The sequence below is a fragment of the Lotus japonicus genome, chromosome 1 (genome assembly GCF_012489685.1).
Source record: "Lotus japonicus ecotype B-129 chromosome 1, LjGifu_v1.2".
Taxonomy (NCBI): Eukaryota; Viridiplantae; Streptophyta; class Magnoliopsida; order Fabales; family Fabaceae; genus Lotus; species Lotus japonicus.
The window spans coordinates 2,034,480-2,055,605 of record NC_080041.1 but is presented as its reverse complement, the minus strand read 5'-3'; the positions used below and the strand labels follow the sequence as shown (position 1 = coordinate 2,055,605).

At 36.3% G+C, this 21,126-nt stretch overlaps 4 protein-coding genes across 4 annotated transcripts; 2 read left to right on the top strand and 2 right to left on the bottom strand.

Moving 5' to 3' along the window:
• The first annotated feature begins 5,956 nt into the window (after positions 1–5,956).
• On the top strand, positions 5,957–7,129 carry LOC130732991 (nuclear transcription factor Y subunit B-3-like). The gene has a single exon (XM_057585020.1). The coding sequence runs from the start codon at positions 6,138–6,140 to the stop codon at positions 6,723–6,725; it is 588 nt and encodes a 195-aa protein (XP_057441003.1). The 5' UTR covers positions 5,957–6,137; the 3' UTR covers positions 6,726–7,129.
• Positions 7,130–13,563: 6,434 nt separating this feature from the next.
• Positions 13,564–14,550, top strand: LOC130732990 (protein TIC 20-v, chloroplastic). The gene has a single exon (XM_057585019.1). It carries the CDS (start codon positions 13,692–13,694, stop codon positions 14,349–14,351), a length of 660 nt encoding a protein of 219 aa, XP_057441002.1. The 5' UTR covers positions 13,564–13,691; the 3' UTR covers positions 14,352–14,550.
• A 409-nt stretch (positions 14,551–14,959) lies between these two features.
• Positions 14,960–15,439, bottom strand: LOC130732778 (leucine-rich repeat extensin-like protein 3). The gene has a single exon (XM_057584767.1). The coding sequence runs from the start codon at positions 15,437–15,439 to the stop codon at positions 14,960–14,962; it is 480 nt and encodes a 159-aa protein (XP_057440750.1).
• Positions 15,440–16,280: 841 nt separating this feature from the next.
• LOC130732989 (nicotinamide/nicotinic acid mononucleotide adenylyltransferase) lies at positions 16,281–19,682 on the bottom strand. The gene is made up of 9 exons (XM_057585018.1): positions 19,528–19,682; positions 18,862–19,009; positions 18,313–18,398; positions 17,875–17,958; positions 17,613–17,697; positions 17,348–17,427; positions 17,001–17,102; positions 16,646–16,704; positions 16,281–16,552 (listed from the first exon to the last, which is right to left on the bottom strand). The coding sequence occupies exons 2-9, from the start codon at positions 19,004–19,006 to the stop codon at positions 16,450–16,452; spliced, it is 744 nt and encodes a 247-aa protein (XP_057441001.1). The 5' UTR covers positions 19,007–19,009; positions 19,528–19,682; the 3' UTR covers positions 16,281–16,449.
• Between the last annotated feature and the right edge of the window lie 1,444 nt (positions 19,683–21,126).

Sequence of the window (21,126 nt, the reverse complement as noted above, 5' to 3'; positions counted from 1 at the left end):
CTCGCCATCAGCGCTGGTGCGTCCGCCATCACCTTTCGCCATCAGCTCTGGTTCGTTCGCCATCACATCTCGACGCCGCTCCTGGTTAGATCTGGTGTTTATGGAAGCTCTCGATGCCGCTCCTGCTCTGTGACTCGCCGCCGCTCCTGCTTCGACACTATCAAGGTAGTTTCTGAACTTTTAACTGATTTGTGTACTGATTTGAACTGGGTTTTGGGTTTTATGTACTGATTTGAACTGGGTCTCATGCTTAGGGAAATCGTTTTTTGGGTTTTGGGTTTTAGTTTCTGAACTTCTAATTTAGTTTTCTGGTTTCGACAGTCCTTTTCCTTCAATCTGCAACAGAGGATGCTGGAAATCGATTTCCATTTTGGGGAAATCGGTTTCCATTTGTTACTGGAATTCAAAATTTCTTGTGTAGGAACTAGTAGGAATTGGGAATAGATTTCGATGTGGGACTCTCATCTGCAACAGAGGATATTGGAAATCGATTTCCATCTTAGTAGGCTATTGATAGAGAAGTTATCATTCCTAAGGGTAGAGCATTGAAAAGAGGATGAAACTCTAAGAATAAGTTTCATTTTATAGATGGATCCATATAGGAATCCTCAAGCTTTGATCCTAGCAATGATGCATGGGAGAGATGAAATGTTGCACGTTTGGTTTATGACCTCAGTTACAGCTTCGATAGCTCAAAGCATCGTGCACATGGAAGTAGCTTCAGAGTTCAGAGGTTCATAAAGATCTAAGGGGAGAGCTTTCTCAAAGGGATATGATTAGAAGCAAGGACATGTAATTTAGCTCTTTACTGGTTTGCATGACAATACTAATGTGGTTCAATCTCAAGAATTGCTCATGAATCCATTTCCTATCATGAATAGAGATTTTTTTCTAGTTCTTCAACATGAGACCAAAACTGTGGTCCAGTTGTGGAAGAATTAAAATAGATACTAATTAGTGTACAGCAATCAAGGAAGATACTAATTAGGTGATTGTTGAAAGGGCTGAGAAGAGTGATGTTCCTGATATTGATAAGAAAAAGTTAGTATCTTCTATTCCTTGTACAGAGAAGTTGTGTCTTTTGGCATAGTTTATGAACTCTTATTTTCTTTTTAGCATGATTACCTTATCATGCTTTACCTGGTTGAAGTTTTAATGTATCTTGGTAGGTGCTTAGCAATAAGTTTTTTATAAATGAAGGGATTGTATTGTTGACGAAATAACCTGGTCTTAAACTGTGTTTCAAATGATGATAAGAGAATCTTTTGTTTTCTAGTTTAGATAGTCTTTTTCTTTTGGCTTTGTAATGGCCTTGTAATGACTCCATTTGCTTTTGTTTTTATCTTACCTTTCTTTTAATACTTTGCAGAAGCTTGGCACCTGTTGTGGAAAGGTACTTAGCTTGAGTTGAAAAAACAGTAGCAGCTGAGTTGTTCTGGAAAGGTACTATCTAATATTCACAGCTCGCACCGCTAACCAGTTTCTTTAAAAGTTGTATTCATTTTGATTTTGAGTTTCTTCAATGAACTTTTAGGCCGCTTCATCTCAGATTTACACCTCTATCATATATGTCTTCATAAGTACCCTCTATTTTTACCTCACACTACTACTAGTTCCTGTTTCTGCACTTTTCTGTGACTTTGTTTACCAAGGGTAAATAAGGTTCATTTAAATAATATAACTCTTGTATTATTTTAAACTATCTGTGATATTGATGGAGAGAATAGTATGCTGATGTGCTGCGTTAGTTTATTAAAGCTAGAATCTGTGAATCATGTAGCATTTTTAACAATCTATTGTTGATATATGCTAATGTGCTGCGTTAGTTGATTAAAGCTTTTCCACTGTTTTGCAAGTGATATATTCCAGATTGATGCTGTTGATGCTTGTTTCTGCGCTTGGACATCCTATGATTGGTGCTGCTAATGTGAAATTTGGTTTCTGCTATACCACTGCCATATCACCACTAGTTTTCAAGCTGAAGGGAATTTCAATTCTTCTTGTGGGTACCTTGTTATAGTCAATGGGATACTCATGTCTTTAATTTGCTGCACTTGTTACTGATGTAGATGTTTTTACATCTTTTTATTTCTTGTGCTTTTGTGCATTTGTCTCTGCACATTTTTAGTCTAGTTTTTGATTCACTTAGTCTTTGTTTTGGCTATGCTACTCGTTGTTTAGCTGAAATACTAATTAAAACTTTAGTGATATCAAACTCTAATATTAGTTTGGTACCATTCACTTCATTTCTTCATCATTTCTTTAGCACTTTGCTGATCTATATATATTTGGCAATGCATGATCAATTATCACTTATCAATGAATTTCTCTTTTCAAAAAAGATTGGTGATGTAAAAAATTCAGCTCAAATTTCTGTAAAAAAAAAGCGTAAAAAAATAGAAAAAAAAGGAGATCTCACATCGGTTAGAATAAGCTGATGTAAAATATGTAAAAAAAAATGAGAATTTACATCGGTTATTTGCTCTCAACTGATGTGAAAACATAACTTTTCACATCGGTTATTTGCTCTAAACCGTTGTGAAAACATGACTTTTCACATCGGTTATCTGCTCTCAACCGTTGTGAAAACATGACTTTTCACATCGGTTATTTAACGCGACCGATGTGGAAAATTACTTTTCACATCGATTGTATACCTGATGTGAAAAGGTGGGGACATACCACATCACCTTTATCCACATCGGTTGCAAAACCGATGTGAAAAGTACTTTTCAACCGATGTGAAAAGTCCTTTTTGTAGTAGTGATACTATCCTTGGGATTCTATGTTATAAGGTATTAAATGAAGGATTACAAAATTGTCCCTCGATATAATATTAAAACTAAATTTTAGCAACTTTTTTCCTTTTGTAAAAGAGTATATTACAATTACCCTCCTCTTACAAATAACTTTAAATTCATTAACTCATTAAAACATTGAACTTCTTTCTTGCGTTAACATGCTCCTTACCTTTCTAATTCGATCTCCATTGTTCACGTTCCTAGGCAAAACAATTTGGTCGTTGGCGCCTTGTCTTGGTTGAGATGCAAGTATGTTGCATTTTCTGAAGTTCCCATGTTTCAACTTGATTTAGCTGTTGTGTTAGAATGTTTTTGTGTAGTTTATTCTTCTTTTAACTTTATAAATGTAACATAACAAAATGTTGAACTTTAGTTTTTAACTCGTTTGAAGGGATTTCACAATTCAGATACATGTAACGTCTCTTGCTTAAAACGAGTTACTTTCAACCATAAAAAGCGCTAGCAACATTTATGTTAATATTTTATTTTTAATATTCTCTCAATAATTAATTGAAATTCATGTGAGTTTCATTAAATTGAAAGTGTGACTCATAAATTTTAATTAATTAATGAGAGAATATTGAAAATAATGTTAAAATGTGTATTATTAGCGTTTTTATTCAAAGATTACATATAATTAAGATATATATATATATATATATATATATATATATATATTGACATAGACTTGCATTCGATATAGTAAAAAAACAAGGAGTGTGCTCAAAGGAAAAAGAAACAAAGAAAAGGACATGACATCAACATCAGAAATTAATCCAATTATACATGGTCGGTGACCCACTTACGCCCTCTAATTGTTAGTGGAAGCTTGCATGCATAGTCACAAATCACAATCTTGCAACAGCCGACTATAATTACGAAAATGTAACTCTCACATTCAATTGACACATGCTTTTGCACTGGTTGAAAAGCAGATGTTCACGTATAATCACTCCTATAATTAGTATCACCAGCAATTCAGATACACTATGAGTTGTTTGTGTGTGTATGGTTTTGTGTATGGTCACTCCTATCAGTGGCGGATGTAGCTTAGAGTGAGGGGGTTCAATTGAACCCCCTGGAAAAAAAAAAAATTGCACATAACCCCCCTATAATAATTATTTAACCTATATAATATTTTTTTTGAACCCCCTGAAAATTTAAATTATACTAGTAAATCAAGTTTTGCACCTATTTGCATAAAAAATTCACCTATTTGCACAACTATGACTTGTATAATTTCTGATGTATAAAACATGTTAAAGTTTTTTTAATTATATTTTTACCGATGTGTTCATTTAAAAAATTTGAGCCCCCTGACCCCGGGTCCTAGATCCGCCACTGACTCCTATAATCACTCCTATATGCATAGGATTTTTTCTACCACTAGATATTTTGCTACGCTTAAAAAAGTGAGATGATTTCATATATATATTAGATTCTTTCTTCCACAAGCTATAAATATTTTGTTGCACTTAAAAGTGAATGATCAAGAATTATTACCTCTTATAATAGCTTCTAAATGTTAAAACCAATTATGAAGAAAAAGAAACTGATATGCTATTAGACTAGCCAATTCAATCTATAGGCCAATTGTTGATTTATTTTTTGGTATGAGGTTCTCATTTAAAACAGAAAAACATTTTTTTAACAGGAGATAAACAATTTCCTCCTTCGTATTTAGGGGAACTTTACTAGTTTACCTTCTAAATACCAGAGCTAGAAGGACCCATAGACCGACCAACATGTCGAGATTGGATCTGAAGCTCAAGCCCAACATCTAATGTCTCAGAGAGCCTGTTACTTAATTAGAAAGGTATTTAATTTGTAAAGATTTAGTTTTAGTTTGAATAGGTCAAACATGTTATCTATGTAACAAGATCAACAAGATTAGGGGATTGTGATTCTATCATTGATGATGGGGCGATAGATTCTCTATGTATAAAAGGGAATGAGCTGAGCTGCTAGCCTAATGTAAGTTTCCTTGTTGTATTGTAGAGGTTGAGTGTGAATGAGCTGCTTAGAATTCGCTATGTGAACAATGAACAAACATAAGTCAAATATATTTAATATGATAATTATTGAATAATTATTATACTTTCTTAGTATATTAGTCTAAAAAACTAAAAGAAAAAAGCATTTAAAAGAATGGGAAGAATCTCCAACGTGTTCAACATCAAGATGACTATATCATTTTTGGAGAGTCATACTTCGGAATCATACCCTAAACTTTCCACTTTCTATTCTTAGCATAGCTACCACAATTACCATCAGTCCATCAATATGCCATATACGTTACAGGCAACTACATACTAAAGATCAAAATTGCTTGAAAAGGAATAAAAGTAACAATGACTAATAACTCGTTCCATGTCCTCTGCCCTACAATTAATAATTCTCACATGCACTTAGTGGACAAGTGTCCTTCAAGATTAAGACATTGATTTCGCATGAACGAGAATAGTGTATTGCCAACTCATACAAAAGTCATAAAGTCCTAAACTTTCAAGACACAACTAATCCAATCTATTTTTAAACAAATTAGAATCTGTTTGAAGTTAACAATCAACCCATGTTTAGCTCTTCAAAAGGTGGGATAACAAATCCAAAAGTTCCAAGTATAAGGGGAAAAAATAACTTTCATTGAACTCAACTGAATGCAATGTCGATTCAAATAGGTTTAAATCCTTTTTTTTTCAAAGAAAAGAACGCTTAAACCCTTTGAAATAATGCTTATATTATCATGAAATATGTTTAATTCTCATGATGACGACAAAATGTTCACCTCATGATTAGCGATTTTTTTTTTGTCACTCCCTCTAGAGATTAAACCTGAACCTTACTCTCCTTGACTCATACGTCTCCGAGTTCTTACCACTTTAGCTATGATTTCCTGAAGATTAATGATTTATTAACACTAATTGGAAGAATTAATTAAAAAAAGGAATGGGGTGAAATAAGAGTGGGCCAATAGACAATCCAAGTCAGAACTGAGCAAGTGGCGGACACCAAATCAACGGCCAAGATCATCAACCCCTCATCCAATCCCATGGCTCTAATTCTGTCCCTGCAACCACACACTTATCCACTAACAACGGTTCACAACGCGCCACGTGTCCACAAGATAAAGCCTTATTAACCCACCTGATCCAACGGATCCCGCTCATTCATCCCCATTCCCACTCACTCCTCGCCGGAGCAACCGCCGCCGACACTCTCCGCCGCCATCTCCGATTCCTCATACACCACTTCCCACCCTGAATCATCAAAACGCGCCATTCAAATTCGAAGGATTTGAATTTTGAAGCAGTGAAGCAGGGACTGGTGGTGGTGGTGATGGCGGACTCCGACAACGAATCGGGAGGGACGCACAACGCCGGAGGAAACGGCGGCGAGCTTTCATCGCCGAGGGAGCAGGACAGGTTTCTGCCGATAGCGAACGTGAGCAGGATCATGAAGAAGGCACTTCCCGCAAACGCGAAGATCTCGAAGGACGCGAAGGAGACGGTGCAGGAGTGCGTGTCGGAGTTCATAAGCTTCATCACCGGCGAAGCCTCCGACAAGTGCCAGAGGGAGAAGCGGAAGACGATCAACGGCGACGACTTGCTGTGGGCCATGACAACTCTCGGGTTCGAGGACTACGTGGAGCCTCTCAAGGTGTACCTGCAGCGGTTCAGGGAGATTGAAGGGGAGAGAACCGTCGCCGCAAGGGATAAGGATTCGGTGGCGATTTCATCCTCCGGCGGCGGAGGGTACGAGTACGGTGCTCCGATGGGGATGATGATGCATCATCAGGGACACGTGTACGGCTCTGGTGGGTTCCATCAAGTGCCTGTGACTGGTGTTAGTGGTGGTGCTCCTGTTATGGGTAAGGGTGGGCCTGGTTATCCTTCTCCTGGATCTAGTGCGGGTAGACCCAGGTAGACTCAGTGTGGACCAGTTTTTTTTTTTTTAATTTAATTTTTTTAATTTGAATTTAAAATCATAACATGCAAGAGCAAGACTAAAAATGGTTAATTTGGGGGGTTTAATTTGTGTTACATGAAAAAAAGAAAAAGAAAAATAAGGATTAATTGAATTCTAATGTAATTGGTGTTAATTTGGGTGGAAGACACTCTGTAAAGTAAGTAAGACACATGTGAAGCTGGAAGTGGGGTTTAGAAGTAATTAATGTAACTGTTGTATGACTATGATAGAAATAGTGCTTCACTGTTTTTTTTTCTTTCTCTCTTTATGTACCTACCATCAACCATGTGTATTATTTTACCTCCAAATTGTTAAATATTTGCTCTTGTTGTCAATTGAAATCAATTACAAGTTTATGTTTCTTTTATATGTTTCCACAATGTAAATGTGATTTAGATGTTCTAATTCTAATTCTAATACATAAAAGTAAAGAAGGGATGATGAATGTAGATGTAGGGATGGCCTGTTTAGTTTTTTTCTTCAAGTTACTAAGACATGAGTTTTGGGCCTTTTAGGCCAATTTTGTCTCAACAATACTGAACAAAGAACATCTTTTTCTTCTAATTTTTACTATTGCTATTGTGAACTAATAGATTATCAGATATTCTGGGTTATGACCTATGCCACCACCCATTCGAGAAATAAATGTTTTCTTTGGATTCAAACTTGTATTATTATTTTTGTGGGAGTCTAACTTAGTTGTTACTAGACCAATTCATGAGTTTAGAAGTAAATTAGAAAATATAAAAATTTAAAACATCTTTGATTACTAATTTTTAAAATAGTCTTCAATGATTGAAATCAGGAAATTTTTTTTTGTTTCATATGCACAATATTTTAAAAACAATTCTTATTATCCGTTTTTAAAATTGAAATTCCAAAACAATTCAATATTCTTTACTACTTTTGTTTTTAATTTTCAAGTTGCAAATCTTTCAACTATGAGACACATCATTTATTCTTTTTCCTTAAAAAGTAGGTTTTAAAAATTATTTTTAAAAACTGTTTTAAAATATTAATTTCATAAAATTAAGGAATCAAACATGCCCTTTAATCTTTGAAATTATGTTTGATTTTGAAATCAATTACAGAAGAAAAAAAGGAAGAGACCATTGGGAAACAACTGTACTGAAGAAAAATAAGCAACACAAAATATTAACGTGGAAACTTCAAATTCGGAGAAAAACCACGGACGACTAGAGAATAACACTAAGTGGAAATTGTTACAACACACAGATATTTTCACTCACCCACAACCCGAGTACACCCAAAATTATTTATTTGTACTACCCCTCACAATACTCTAATACAAGAGTATAAGAACAAATCAAACAAAGACTCTAGAAAGCTTCACTCACTTTTTGGAATCTGAAGTTGTGTATTGAGACCAAAAGGTATGACCCCTTTTTTATATTCATCTCCTACTTAATCTAGAGAATTTCAAATTCTCTTTTTCAATATGCAAACACATTTGTCACATGTAGTATTGACCCTTGGTTAATATGGACCAACATCCAAACTTCTTTACACATTCACAAAACATGCTTTAATCCACCGTCCATGGTTTTGCACATGTTTTTAACATATTGCAGTAAACCTTAATAGAGACTAAATTCGAAAACTTTCTAAAGCCTTAAAAGAATTATATGGATCGATTGTGTGAGGATTGATTGTTAAGTCCTCAATTAGAGAAATCTTCTAGGCGTATTAACACCTAGAAGGCAAATAAATTAGCCCCAACATAGGCTAGCTTGAACATATAGTATTACCACTGTAAATAGTTTGATATGTTACTCATTGTAAATAACTATAGTTAGTTTAGTTTGTTGCTTAGTTAGTTGGGGTTAGTAACTGAGTCAATTAATTAGTTTATTCAGTGGTTAGTTAGTTGTGTGGTTAAGCTCTTAAGCTTTCACCTTCACACCTACTGTATATAAGCAAAACTCATTGTACTTTTCCATTTATTCAATCAATTGTATCACTTTTCATTCTCTTCTTGATTTCTCAGTAACAAACTCTCTGATACAAACTTGTTATATAGTGGCATTGGCGGTTCAAAGGAAGGAGCCTTCACTCAACTCTAAAAGTCAGCCTAATATGTTGTTTGCTCAAATGAGAGACTAAGGACAATGAAACCAATTTTTGAGCTTACGTAGAATTGGATGGTTCTCTATTGCATTTAGACCCTCCTTTGGCTTGTTGCCCATGAAGCTTTGTTAACTAACAGCAAGACGAGAGAAAGTATGGCGTCAGATAACGTTTAAATTATGTGTCATGCGAATTGCGAAGTGTTGGTACCAAAATTTCCATATAGAGAAATATGACCTCGAACAATAGACAATCATGTGCCAGGACCTTTATTTCTTAGTCGAAATATGCCTTTGGTCTTGTGGTCGAAATTATATGTTGATGGATTAATACATACAGCTATCATTATGCCAGGATAGACATGTTACATGGCTAAAGATTGATCCAAATTATATGGTGATGCTGGACCAATATGTATTTCGACAAGGTTAAGAATCATTTCTTCGACCATGTGTTTATACTATATAAAACCATAGGAAACATGGCTTATACATTGTGTTAACAAGTTATAATTGCCAAGAGCTTTCAAATAATCCAAATGGCAACCGCCAATGATCTCATCAATGTCATCAATGCTTCAAAGCAATTGCCACATCCTAAAACTTGTGCCACCTACAGGGATGTTAAATTGGGACGTCACCAATTTGGTGTAATCCGACAAGGGAGATGTTTGGAGGACCAACGCTATTTCGAAGAAAGAAAAGAAGAGTGCTCGAAGATTAATACCAAAGTCCTGTCGAAATTGCTAGCCTAGCGAATTTAAGTGACTAAAAGAGTTATCAAGGGCAGTTACAAGAAGTCATCAGAAGAAACAGTACTTAGTGGAAGTTACTAATGGCTATTAAAGTGGAAGAATGTGGACATGAAGGAGAACGTGGCAGTTACTGAAGATGCAACATGGAGTGTGGCTTGGAAAATGGAAGTGGCTGCAAGTTATTATGTTTGTACTTATGCCAAGTGTATGACTCTAGTGTAGGGAGTTATTTTCTTAGATTTAATCTCTACCGTAGGATCTAGTGGCAGTTTCATTTCTTATTCTATAAGTAGCAAATCTTATTGTAAAATTACTCAGACTCACACAATTACTCAAAACTCTCCATGGATGCCTCCAAGTCTCATGTGACATATGGCTACAAAGAGACTAAGAGTGTGCTGTGATTCTCACCTTTAATTTTTAATGCAATGTTATTTCCTTTGCCATTTTGATTTCCTTTTACTTTCTGTTCTTCTTTTTTCCTTTCAATTTTCCATTCTCTTTTCCCTTTTGTTCATACCGTTCTTCACAAAAACCCAGCCTTGACATTTAAAACGTCTTCACTAAAGAACCCGAAGAGGACTCCGAATCCGGTCCTTAAATTGCTTTTGGATTCAGCGTAAACACGAAGCCACGAAAATTCTACCCACATTCATAAATTGCTTCAAAGCTAAAAATATCTAGTCCATAACATTGGATTTCCAATGAAATGTGAAGAGATGAATGAACAAAGAACTTGTCAGGAACTGAGAAAATCCATGCACGGAAAGTTGGCTTTAGGAAGTGCTGGTTGAGAATTGAGATTGATTCCAAAGAAGCAATTAAGCTCAATTAAGAGTGTGTGGACATCTACTCACCCATTTGCATTACTCATTGATGACATCATACTTGTGCTACAATTGAATTCGGAGGTCACGTAGTATTCTCACAGTTCTAGTGAAGCAAACTTTGTTAGCATATGGTTTACCAAAGCATGGGCTAGACTAGGAATCAGGTAAGCTAATTGTGTCTAAACGTGTGCGTAGCTGCTGACATTTATAAGAAAACATTTTTATTCAATATTGTAATAGATGAGTTTTCATTGAAAAGTGTTTTAAAACATTGCTGAATTGAAATCCAAATAAACATTGATTATCTCGTATTTTTCAGGAAGCTTAAGTCATTTTAAGATAGTATAAAACAATTTTATTGGCATGTTTTTATATTTCTTTTAGTCGTTTTTTCTTTTTAGTTCTTGCTAAAATTAGTCGTTTTTTCCTTCTCTAGCTTCAGAATTCTTTTTAGTTCTTGCTAAATTTTTATTTACTTTTAGCATCTCTTTTTTTTTTGTCAACGGTGCAAGGATTAACATTCAAAGATTGCCTAACGGCACTTACATCAATGGGACTTAAACCCAAAACGTGATTCTGCAATGCATAATCAGATAACAAATTAAGCTTAAGGCATGCTCACTCAAGCTGATCTAAGCAACCAGACAAACTAAGAAAATCATACAGACCCTGAAAACCTAAGAACACTAGCAAAGTAAGATTACAAATACAAATTTAAGCAACTGCTCCACTCCACTGCAAATCAACCGACTCAGCCGGATTTGCACAAACAGAAAAGCCTTCAAAAAAGCAAACAAAGCTTCAACGGCGGTACTAGAGGAGTCAAGTTAGCAACACTAGCACCATGGGAAATAGGGAGGCTGCAGATCTATCAGTAGCAGGACAGAACAGAGGGATGAGGAAGGTTGCGAACGATGCAGAGAAGGCGCAGCTACGGTACGGTGACGACAAAGGCACAACAGCGCGTCAAAGCTTCCACAGAACTAAAACAGCTACAAACCACCCCTTTTCAACCCAGAGCACAGCTAGAGAGAGATGATTGGAAGAGGGGCCTCGGGCCTAAGTTGAAGGAGCACTCACGGCTGCGATGGCGGCGACCCGCGTCGTCTTGTAACCAGATCTGTGTCTCCGCACACGATGAGACGTGGAGGAAGTGAAAACGGCTAAGGTGGAGGCAGTGGCGGCATGAACGGATGAGTGGTGGCCAACAAAACAGGAAAGCTAGAAAGCAAGAATAAACCCACTTATTTGGGTAGAAAATCCGCCTACTGTGGAAGAAACTCACCTATTGTGGGAGAAAAGACCTACCTATTAAGCAGGAGAAGAACCTCCCTGGCAGAGGAGGATCCCCCAAGGGGGAGAACGGCGCTGCACTTTTGTTACTAACCCTATGGAAATATCCCTTTTACTTTTAGCATCTCAACCGACCCAAAATAATCACAAGGCTTTCTAAGACATTTCAAAAGAGTTTCCCAAAAACTTTTTTTTGGTTTTCTGAGGAATCAATACAGTTGACAAGCATGGCACTAATTCTCTTAAGGCTCAAATGTCACATAAAGTGGGTATGGATCTCCCAGCAAATCATTCTCCATACACATTGTTTAAATATCCAACCATAGATTAAGGCCCAGTTTGGAAGAGCTTATTTGAGCTTATCTGACAACATAAGCTCTTATGCCAGTGTTTGGGAGAGCTTATGCAAACAGCTTATGGTCTGCCATAAGCCATTTTCAGCTTATTTTCATAAGCTACTCAGGATAGCTTATGAAAAACAGCTTATGCTTATATACAGCTTATTTTTAATTTATTTCAATAAATTTTTAAAAATAGCTTATGAATATGCGCTTATATCATAAACGCTTATGACCATAAGCGCTTAATTAAGTTGTTTTTCCAAACGGGGCCTAAATGCTTTAAAAGTTCAGCTGTCTAACAATTGTGTTGGACATTGTTGGTGATCTCCTAAAGACTTTGAGAGTATATTATGATGAACACCGAACTTATAAATACATGTGTAGTCACTCATTTACTTACGCATTTCATTATGCAAACTTAACATTTCATTATGCAAACTTAAAAGTCTTCTTAAACTCTGAGATTTTTTACTTGCTCTTTCATTGACTTGACTCTCTTGAGCGTTAAAACACTCCCTACTGTGTCAATGCATCTCTGTCAAGCCAGAAGAGCTACTTGTGGTTGCGTATCACTACCGGAGATGAAGAGATTCAGACAATCTCATTTCTTAACATGTGTAATATTAGGGGTGTACAAGACCCGGCCCTACCCGCCAACCCGTCCCGGCCCAAGCCTTTAGGGCCGGGTTGAGTCCGGCCCAATCATTAAAAGGGACCGCGTTCGGGTTGATCTTTGAGTTACCCAACTTCGGGTAGAGTCGGGTTCGGGTTGACACTCGGGTCACCCGACCCGTCCCACATATATATTTTATAAAATTTTAATTTGTTATAATGATTAAAATGTGATACATGGTGCTCAAATTTATCTTACCATGTAGATGAAATTAAAATGTTTAACATTTACCTTATGAATTAAATAAACGTTGGTCAAACTATTGACACTTTCATGCTCTAACAAGAGAAAATCATGTGTGTGTATTATGCATATGTGAGACAAGTGAAGAAATGATCAAATAAAATGTAAACCTCTCAAGTGCAATAGAGTATGAAAGAATTGGATTCTTTCAAGTTATTTCTTCTAAAAAATAGTTCCAACTTATAACTTTTTTAGTGTATTATTATCTTTAAATTTTACAATTAGTATCAAATAGTCTTAAACTTATTGTCTCTCGGGCCAACCCGGTCCCGTCCTACATAGACCCGTTCTAAATTGGACCCGCATAATGTCGGGTTGCTTCGGGTCTAGGAACGGGTTAGAGTCTATGAATTGACCCGATCAATACTTAGAGCCGGGTTAGGGTTAACCAAAACCCGTCTCAACCCGTCCTTTGTATCCCTAATGTGTATATTCAAGAAAAAGTTTTTGTAAGTCGATACTTAAGAAAAAGTTAATAGTGTGCAATGTGTGAGCTTCATAATATTTTTTTTTTTTGTAAACAATCAAACATAAATATAAATATCCCAAGGACTAAAATAAAAATTTGCATGACTAAAAAAAAAATATCTAACTCTGTTATCTTCTTCTTCTTCCTCTTTTCTCTTACTCGTTTCTCATCTTCTCTGATTCTCCCAAAGTTCGATACACACGAAATCAAACCCTTTCTGAGAACTGAGAACCATGGCGAGTTCCACTCTCCTCTTCTCTGTCTCTGCAGCATCTCTATCTCTCTCACAGAAGCCATTTCACTCTTCCTTCATGCTTTCCACCACCACAAACCCCTCTCTTCTTCTTCCAAAGAAGTTCACAAAACCCCACCACCACCACCACCACCACATCAAGAGGCTCGTAGTAGCCAAATCCAACGACAGCGACTCCGCCGACGCCCCAGACCGTTTGATCTCCGCGCTCTGCTACTTCTACCCATTCTTCGACAGCATACAGTACGGAAAATACGTAATCACCCAATTCTACCCGTTCCAAGTCCTCGTTCAACCACTGGTACCTGCAATTCGAATGTTTAAGAGCTTCCCCTTCAATGGGTTTCTCGTGTTTTTGACACTCTACTTCTTCGTTGTGAGGAACCAGAATTTCAGTAGGTATGTGAGGTTCAACACGATGCAAGCGATTGTGCTGGATGTGCTGTTGATTTTCCCTGATCTGTTGGAAAGAGGGTTTAACCCTAAGGATGGGTTGGGATTGGATTTGATGATGAGTTTGGATAGCACTGTTTTTTTGTTCCTGTTGGTGAGCTTGATTTATGGCTCTTCTTCTTGCTTGTTGGGTCAAATTCCTAGGTTGCCCATTGTTGCTGATGCAGCTGATAGGCAAGTTCTTTGAAATGCTTATATGACATTGCCACCACAACACCACATTGATATTGTATAGCAACTTCATGTTCAACTTAGTGGAAAAGATTGCCTAATTTTTCACTTCCTTGATAACAATCATTGAAATTGTTCAATTCATGTTTGTATTTTGTCTCTTATTTTGATGCTATATATGACTTTATAAATCAGGAATGAAGTTTTTAGTCTAAGCTCTATTTTTTGGTGTATTTGAGCACTTTTCTATCTTCATTGTTAAATTCCCCTTCATTATATAGATCATGAGGATTGAATTAATTGATTGGCAGCATCAAAGTGTCAATTTAAGTGTCTGAGTGAAGAAATTTCTTGCCTCATCCATATAAGTCATTTTGTTAGTTGCAAGCAGGACTCAATTTAGTTCATTTGTTGCTTAATCTTGTAAATAATGATATATATCAAACTAGTGCTAGAAGGAAACAAGTTGATCACTTTGATAGTTGAAGAAGAGAATTTACAGAACTCCAGTATAATAGTACATAATTTGTAACTTGTGTTACACAAGTATACACAAGATGCATCTTGTATTACAGCAGCATCTAAGTATTTGACTAGATGATGGTAAATAAAAAGCAGCCAAATTCAGAAGAGAAAAGCAAAAGAATAAAAAACCATCAAGAGAGGGGCTAGAAGTGACAGAGGTGTAGCAGCACAGCCTTTACCTTCACCACCATATGGCACATAGGTGTAAGGATTTGGAGGAGCATAAAGATTAATTGGAGGAGCATTAGGATTTGGAGGTCCATAGGTGTAAGGAGCAGGAGGGGTACAGCACTGAACACCAGGAGCTGGAGGGCACTTGCTATGGCCTTCTTTATGTGGGGGTGGTGGAGGGTAGTTATATATGGAGTAACCAGAAGGTGGAGGCGATGGTGGTGGTGGTGCTCCATAAGAAGGATAGCCAGAAACTGGTGGAGGATCCTGCTGACATGGGGGGTTCACACAAGCAACTGGAGATGGGATGGCATCCCCATAAGCTGCTTCAAATTGAAAATTAAACACTGATTGTAGTGATAACCAAAGGGCTAAGACTACAATTGGAAGATAAGTTGCTGCAAACATTTTCTTCTTTATAACCTGAACGCTTTCTTTTCTTCAGATTAGAGAATCAATTTATGAGAAGAGAGAATGAAAGGTGAGGAGCAAAGGGGAAGAAACATGAAGATTTTAATGGTTTTTTTTCTTTCTCTATAAGGCTGCATATATAGAAAGAAGAGAGTGTTCTAGATTTATTGTTGTTTTGTTTTGTTTTGATTTGTGATCAGCACCTTTTAAATAGGGTCTTGGATCTTTCGCCTCTTTTTCTCCTGCATACATGATATGGTGCCGCATGGCAGAACATTTGTCATGATAGTATTGAAGCAGCACACAAATCCACTATTCTACTTTGCATGGGATATATATATATATATATATGTTAACAAATTGCAAAAATTTCCAACCTTTTATTTTTCCTTTGTACTTTTTTCTTCTCTTTTTAAAGAGTGTATATTCTAGTTCAAAACTTTCACCAGGTTAATTATCGTACTATCACCAATCATGGAGTTATACAAGGTTTTAAATTTTTATTGCGGTACAAATACGGTTCATATAGCCATTGCAGTCGCTATGCAGTTACAGGACACAAAAACCATTCACGTTGCTGCTGCAATTGAGGACTAGAAAAAATAACAAGAGATTGCATTTGTAAAATTCTTTAGTATTGCCAATTAAGTGAATATTATCCTACATGAAAGTTTTGAAGAAAAAATGTAAGTCTTTGTTCACATCACTTTTATTTACTTTACTACCTTAGTCCATAGGTGACTCATGATTTTGCACATCACATGAGGTGGAGCCCAGAGGTGTCCTAAGCAAGAAAATTACATGAAAGTAATAACTTTCTTGAGTTAAAGCGAGCAACTTAATACTATTCTTAAATCAATTATTTGATATTGCCTTGTGAAGTCATATGATGTTACTTATCTGCAAATTTACAACCTCAAAAACCACCTCAAAGAAAAAAGACCTCATAGTTATCTTAATGGCTCTAAAAGAGACTAACAAACAATATAAAATACAATGTGTTGCAATTATTTATCATCTGAATTCGAGTATAATTGCTGCTCTCTGATATAATCAATCACTTCATCCGCAGTAAGGTATTTTATTGATAATCCTCTTGCAATGCAATCCCTGAACAGTAAAAAAGACAGTAAAATTGAAAGTCTCCCTGTGAAATCATCTTGTTTTTACACTTATAAAAGTAAAGGTCATATTATTTAATACCTTACTCTCGTTGAGCTGATTTGATTTGGCACAAGCTCATCTACAACTTCAATATTAGCCTAAAAATTGTAGAGGCGAATTTAAATACAAAATAAAAGCTGATTAGCAAAGTAATTCAATCAACAGCTTATTCTTGTCCAGCAAAACACATGGAAAAATGCTATCAAGACAGAGTCTAGTACTTTGAATCCTGTTTCATAACTAATCATGTTTTAGTGGAATTGATCAATTTAAAGATCTGATACGCCTATAGTTTGAACTTAATGTGGTCAAATGCAAATAAAAAAGCAAGAAATAGAAGTTTGAAAATGTTCACATTTCACAATTCATATCACAAGTTTGGAATGTGATATACCTGATTCTCATTCAAAATTTCATCATTAGATATAGTCTTCTCCACATCTTGTCCTTCTCTGCGGATGCAGACTACTCCATAATCTCTGCATATAGCCTTAACCTAAAGAAAAATAAAATAAAATTAGTCCCATGTTTCCATTACCAGCATACCAATTCTAACAGTAAAAACATCACAAAACCAATCCAACTCCTCTGACTTTGATTTCCCCTACCGTTTACGTGGATCAAATTAACAAGGGCATTGTGCTATGCATGTTCTCCTAGAGTTTTGGCTAGAGACAAGACATCCTTGGATCTAAAATTAAGTAATATGGGATTTTTCTATTCTACTCAATGGATAAGTACCTGGTCAGGAATCCAGAATCCAGGAATGCCAAAAGAATGGAGGAGATCAGACCCACAAACAAGCATGACCTTGAGGGATTCTACACTAATCAATACAAAAGAAAATTATTGTATTGCTTTTACATCATAATCAGAAACATGTATACAAAGAAAAGAAAAGAAAGGCTTAGCATGAGATTTTATCAAAGGAAAGGAACTACTAATGCGATTTTTGTAACTTGTTAGAATAATGTGCTTTCATTGAAGACTTGTTTGTTGAGCGTACCTCTTGATACCAACCCTGTCTCACAAATAGAACCGTGGACCCTGGAGAGAACAGTTAAAGTGCGTTGATACGTGCTTTGATTTGCCTGTGAGTTTATAGCCAAACAAAAATGAAAAGTATGAAGAAATCAGCCAGATTGATATATTTCTTGTAATATACATGATATAAAAGCACTCTCACAAATTCAAATGTTTCGATGATGAAACTTTTCTATATGCATAAAGAATAAAAGATGTACAATCATATAGAAAGAGTGATTTACCTCCCATGGATCAACCATTACAAATTCTGAACTTTTGCAGGCTAGATTGCATAACCGTATTCGATGTTCAGCAGATATTAGGTTCTGTATCAACATAAGTCAAAGGAAATTAAACCAATGTGCAGCTGTGAAACTAATAATATTGCTTGATATAGGTAAAAAAATAAAAGAAAGAAAGAAAAATCATGGTTGTATGTATAGCAGCATAGTACTGGATCTCCATGTCTAAATTCCTAGGAGAATAACAACTCAAAAAAAGATTATTAAACCTCAAACATGTTGATCATTGACTCTCATATAACTGCAGTGTAGCCCAAATGTCAAGCATATATTTTTCCTTATTCAGTCATTTAAATTTCTTACAACTTTCACAGATACACATATATGTATATAATCAAATTAAGATACCCTTTGTCTCTCTGCTTGCCAACAACATACCTTTTTCTTGTATGCATCATTCACAGGTGACATGTAACCTCCTATTACACAGTAGCCTTTGGAATTCAACGCATCTCTTGCAAGCTCTACGGGTAACATCCATAAATTCAGTTTTTGTTTACAATACAAGAGGAAAATAAATGAAGTTTAAAATTGAAGCACTATGAATTCATGTAATTTTGTCAATGAAATTCCACCAAGTGGCACTTGAAATGAATCAGAAGGAAAATTTTAAATATACATCTCTCCCCTCCCTCCTTTACTTTCATTTAGACAGCAGAAACTCGGAGATCATAACAAATTTCATCATAAAGGAAGACAGCATAGATAAAGAGTTGGTTATAATGCAAAACAACTGTCAAACACTTCAGAACAACTCTTGTAAGCTTATAATCTCAAAGGTTATTCTTATTGTATGTATTTGATTACTATAAAGCCTTAATTTTTCCGAAGCATATTTTATCAATAAGAATTTCAGTTGTTGTACTTTTATAATTCGGGATTTCTAAATCCAGTAAACATTGCAATCTAAGTGCTTATGCAACTCACCAAACATGCGTAAATGCATGAAAGTAGGCGGATTAAAGCTTCCAGTTGCCACCAGAATTACATATATCTTGCTTGTGTTTCCAGGGGAGGGTTCATTGCTAATCAGTTCTAAAGCTAATTTATCTAATGGCAAGGGAACATCCATGACCTGAAATCATCATAAAAAAGCAATGATAAGAACTAAACACAAAGCAACATGTATTTTGTTTTCCTTGATTAATTAAACTTGGAATTCCAAATTCAAGCACCAAGTAGTACTAGAGAGGATGCTTAATTTTTCTCTTCAAGCTCAAATTACAAACGCAAATACCAACCCTGTATTCCTTTCTTAATCAGACAACCAAGTTTGATATTGCAAATTGACCCATGAAAATTAAGATTATTAGGTGGAACAATACTTGCAAATATCCCAAAAATCACATTTTTCCCATGAAAAGTCCATGAACAAAGATGAAATCGATGGTTAGAAATATATTAACAGGGAGAGACAAATCCCAGGAAGCAAAACACCAGAAACAACGAACTTGAATATACCCATGCAGAAATCAAAATTTTAAATTTTGAACAGAACCCATTAATAGTTAAGCATCATGATCATGATTCAACAGAAAAAAAAAATCAGTAAAGCTCTTCATAGAATGGAGGACAAGGAAGAGATAATCTCACCAGAGTGAATACTCAAACAGTTGGGTAGAAAACATTGAAGTTTGATCATATGATGAGATGAAGAAGTGCGTTTGGTAGAAGCAAAGTTTTGGAATCCGACATTCCCCATTCCCCACGGTTGTGGCCCATCATCACCATGTCCCTTACGCAATGCTCCATGTAATATTTGGGCCTTTCTGCCCAAATCCCATATGAGTTCCAAAATCCCAATGTCATAAAACCATGAAATTTTGTGTGTTTTATTAGTTTAGGTTGAAAACTCATGTTAAATGTGTTTTTTTTGTTACAAGGAGGGGAAAAACCCCGAAAGAGAAAACAACACTAGACACTAGGCTCAGTAGGCATTGGCAGTGTTTTAAAACTTGGCTCGGTCATCGACTCGGTGGGGGTACTGAGTCAATGGGTCACTGGTCGGACCAGTGAGTCACCGGTTCGAATGCTTGACTCGGTGTATGGTACAATACAATATAAAGTTAAAATATATATATAATGAATCACGTTTAGAAATCAATAAATTTAGAGGTGGTGTATTGGTAAGAGTATTGCACTTCTTACTTCAGATCTTGTCTTCGAGTCCTCCCCACCACCTTTTTCATGACAATTTCAATTTTTTAGAATTAAATGGATTCCTGGATAACTAAATCAAGATGAATTGGGCCTAGATACTGTCAACAAAATTTAAAAAATCAAAAATTGGACAATCAAAGACCCATTGTCACGTTCAAAAAAAGACCCATTGTCAACAAAAAAAAAAAAACCGGTGACTTGCCGGTCTAATAGAAACCGGCCGAGTCACCGAGTTAACCACTGAACCGGCCGGTTCAAACCGGGTGGAATGCACAACCGATCAGATGTGTGACTCGGACCGGTCAGGTCACCGAGTCCCGGTCCAACCGGTCGGACCGGACGGTCCGAGCCGAGTCTTAAAACACTGGGCATTGGAGTATTCCCCACACCTAAATCCAAGCTCAGAAAACGATGACACTCTCCAAACGAAGACAGCAAGACATGAGAACCAAAAGGGAAACAGAGCGCAACAGAAGCTAGTCAGTCTTAAGCTAGTCAGTCTGCAACTGAATTACGGTGTCTAGGAGTGTGAGCAAACTGGATACTACCATGGAAAGCGCCACCTTGGGCAATCTGCTCCAGCACAGCACGCATAGGATGGTTCGGGGGCACCAAGGATGAAACCAAGTTGACTGCTTCAAAAGAGGCACTCTCAATCACCACCAAAGGAAAGCTCTGCTCTATGACCAAACGAACTGTTGTAGCAATGGCCAGAGGCTCTGCCAATAACGGGTTCGGGTTAAATGTGTTTTTTTTACACTTTACGTTTAGCAGCAATTTCGAAAATCACTAAACATGTATGTTGGTTGGATGTTACACCTTGCTATTATAAACACTATTTTGAAAAAAGAGTAATGCTGGTTTGCACGATCCTTGAATGGCATAACCCTCGTAATAAGCACCCATTTTTGTACCGGTTCCGGAAGAGCGAAGAAAAAGGGATGTTTTGTTAATAGGAATATTTCTTTGATCAAACCATATTTTTAAGCAATAAAATAAAATTTAAAAATTAGTGAATTTAAATCAGAAGCA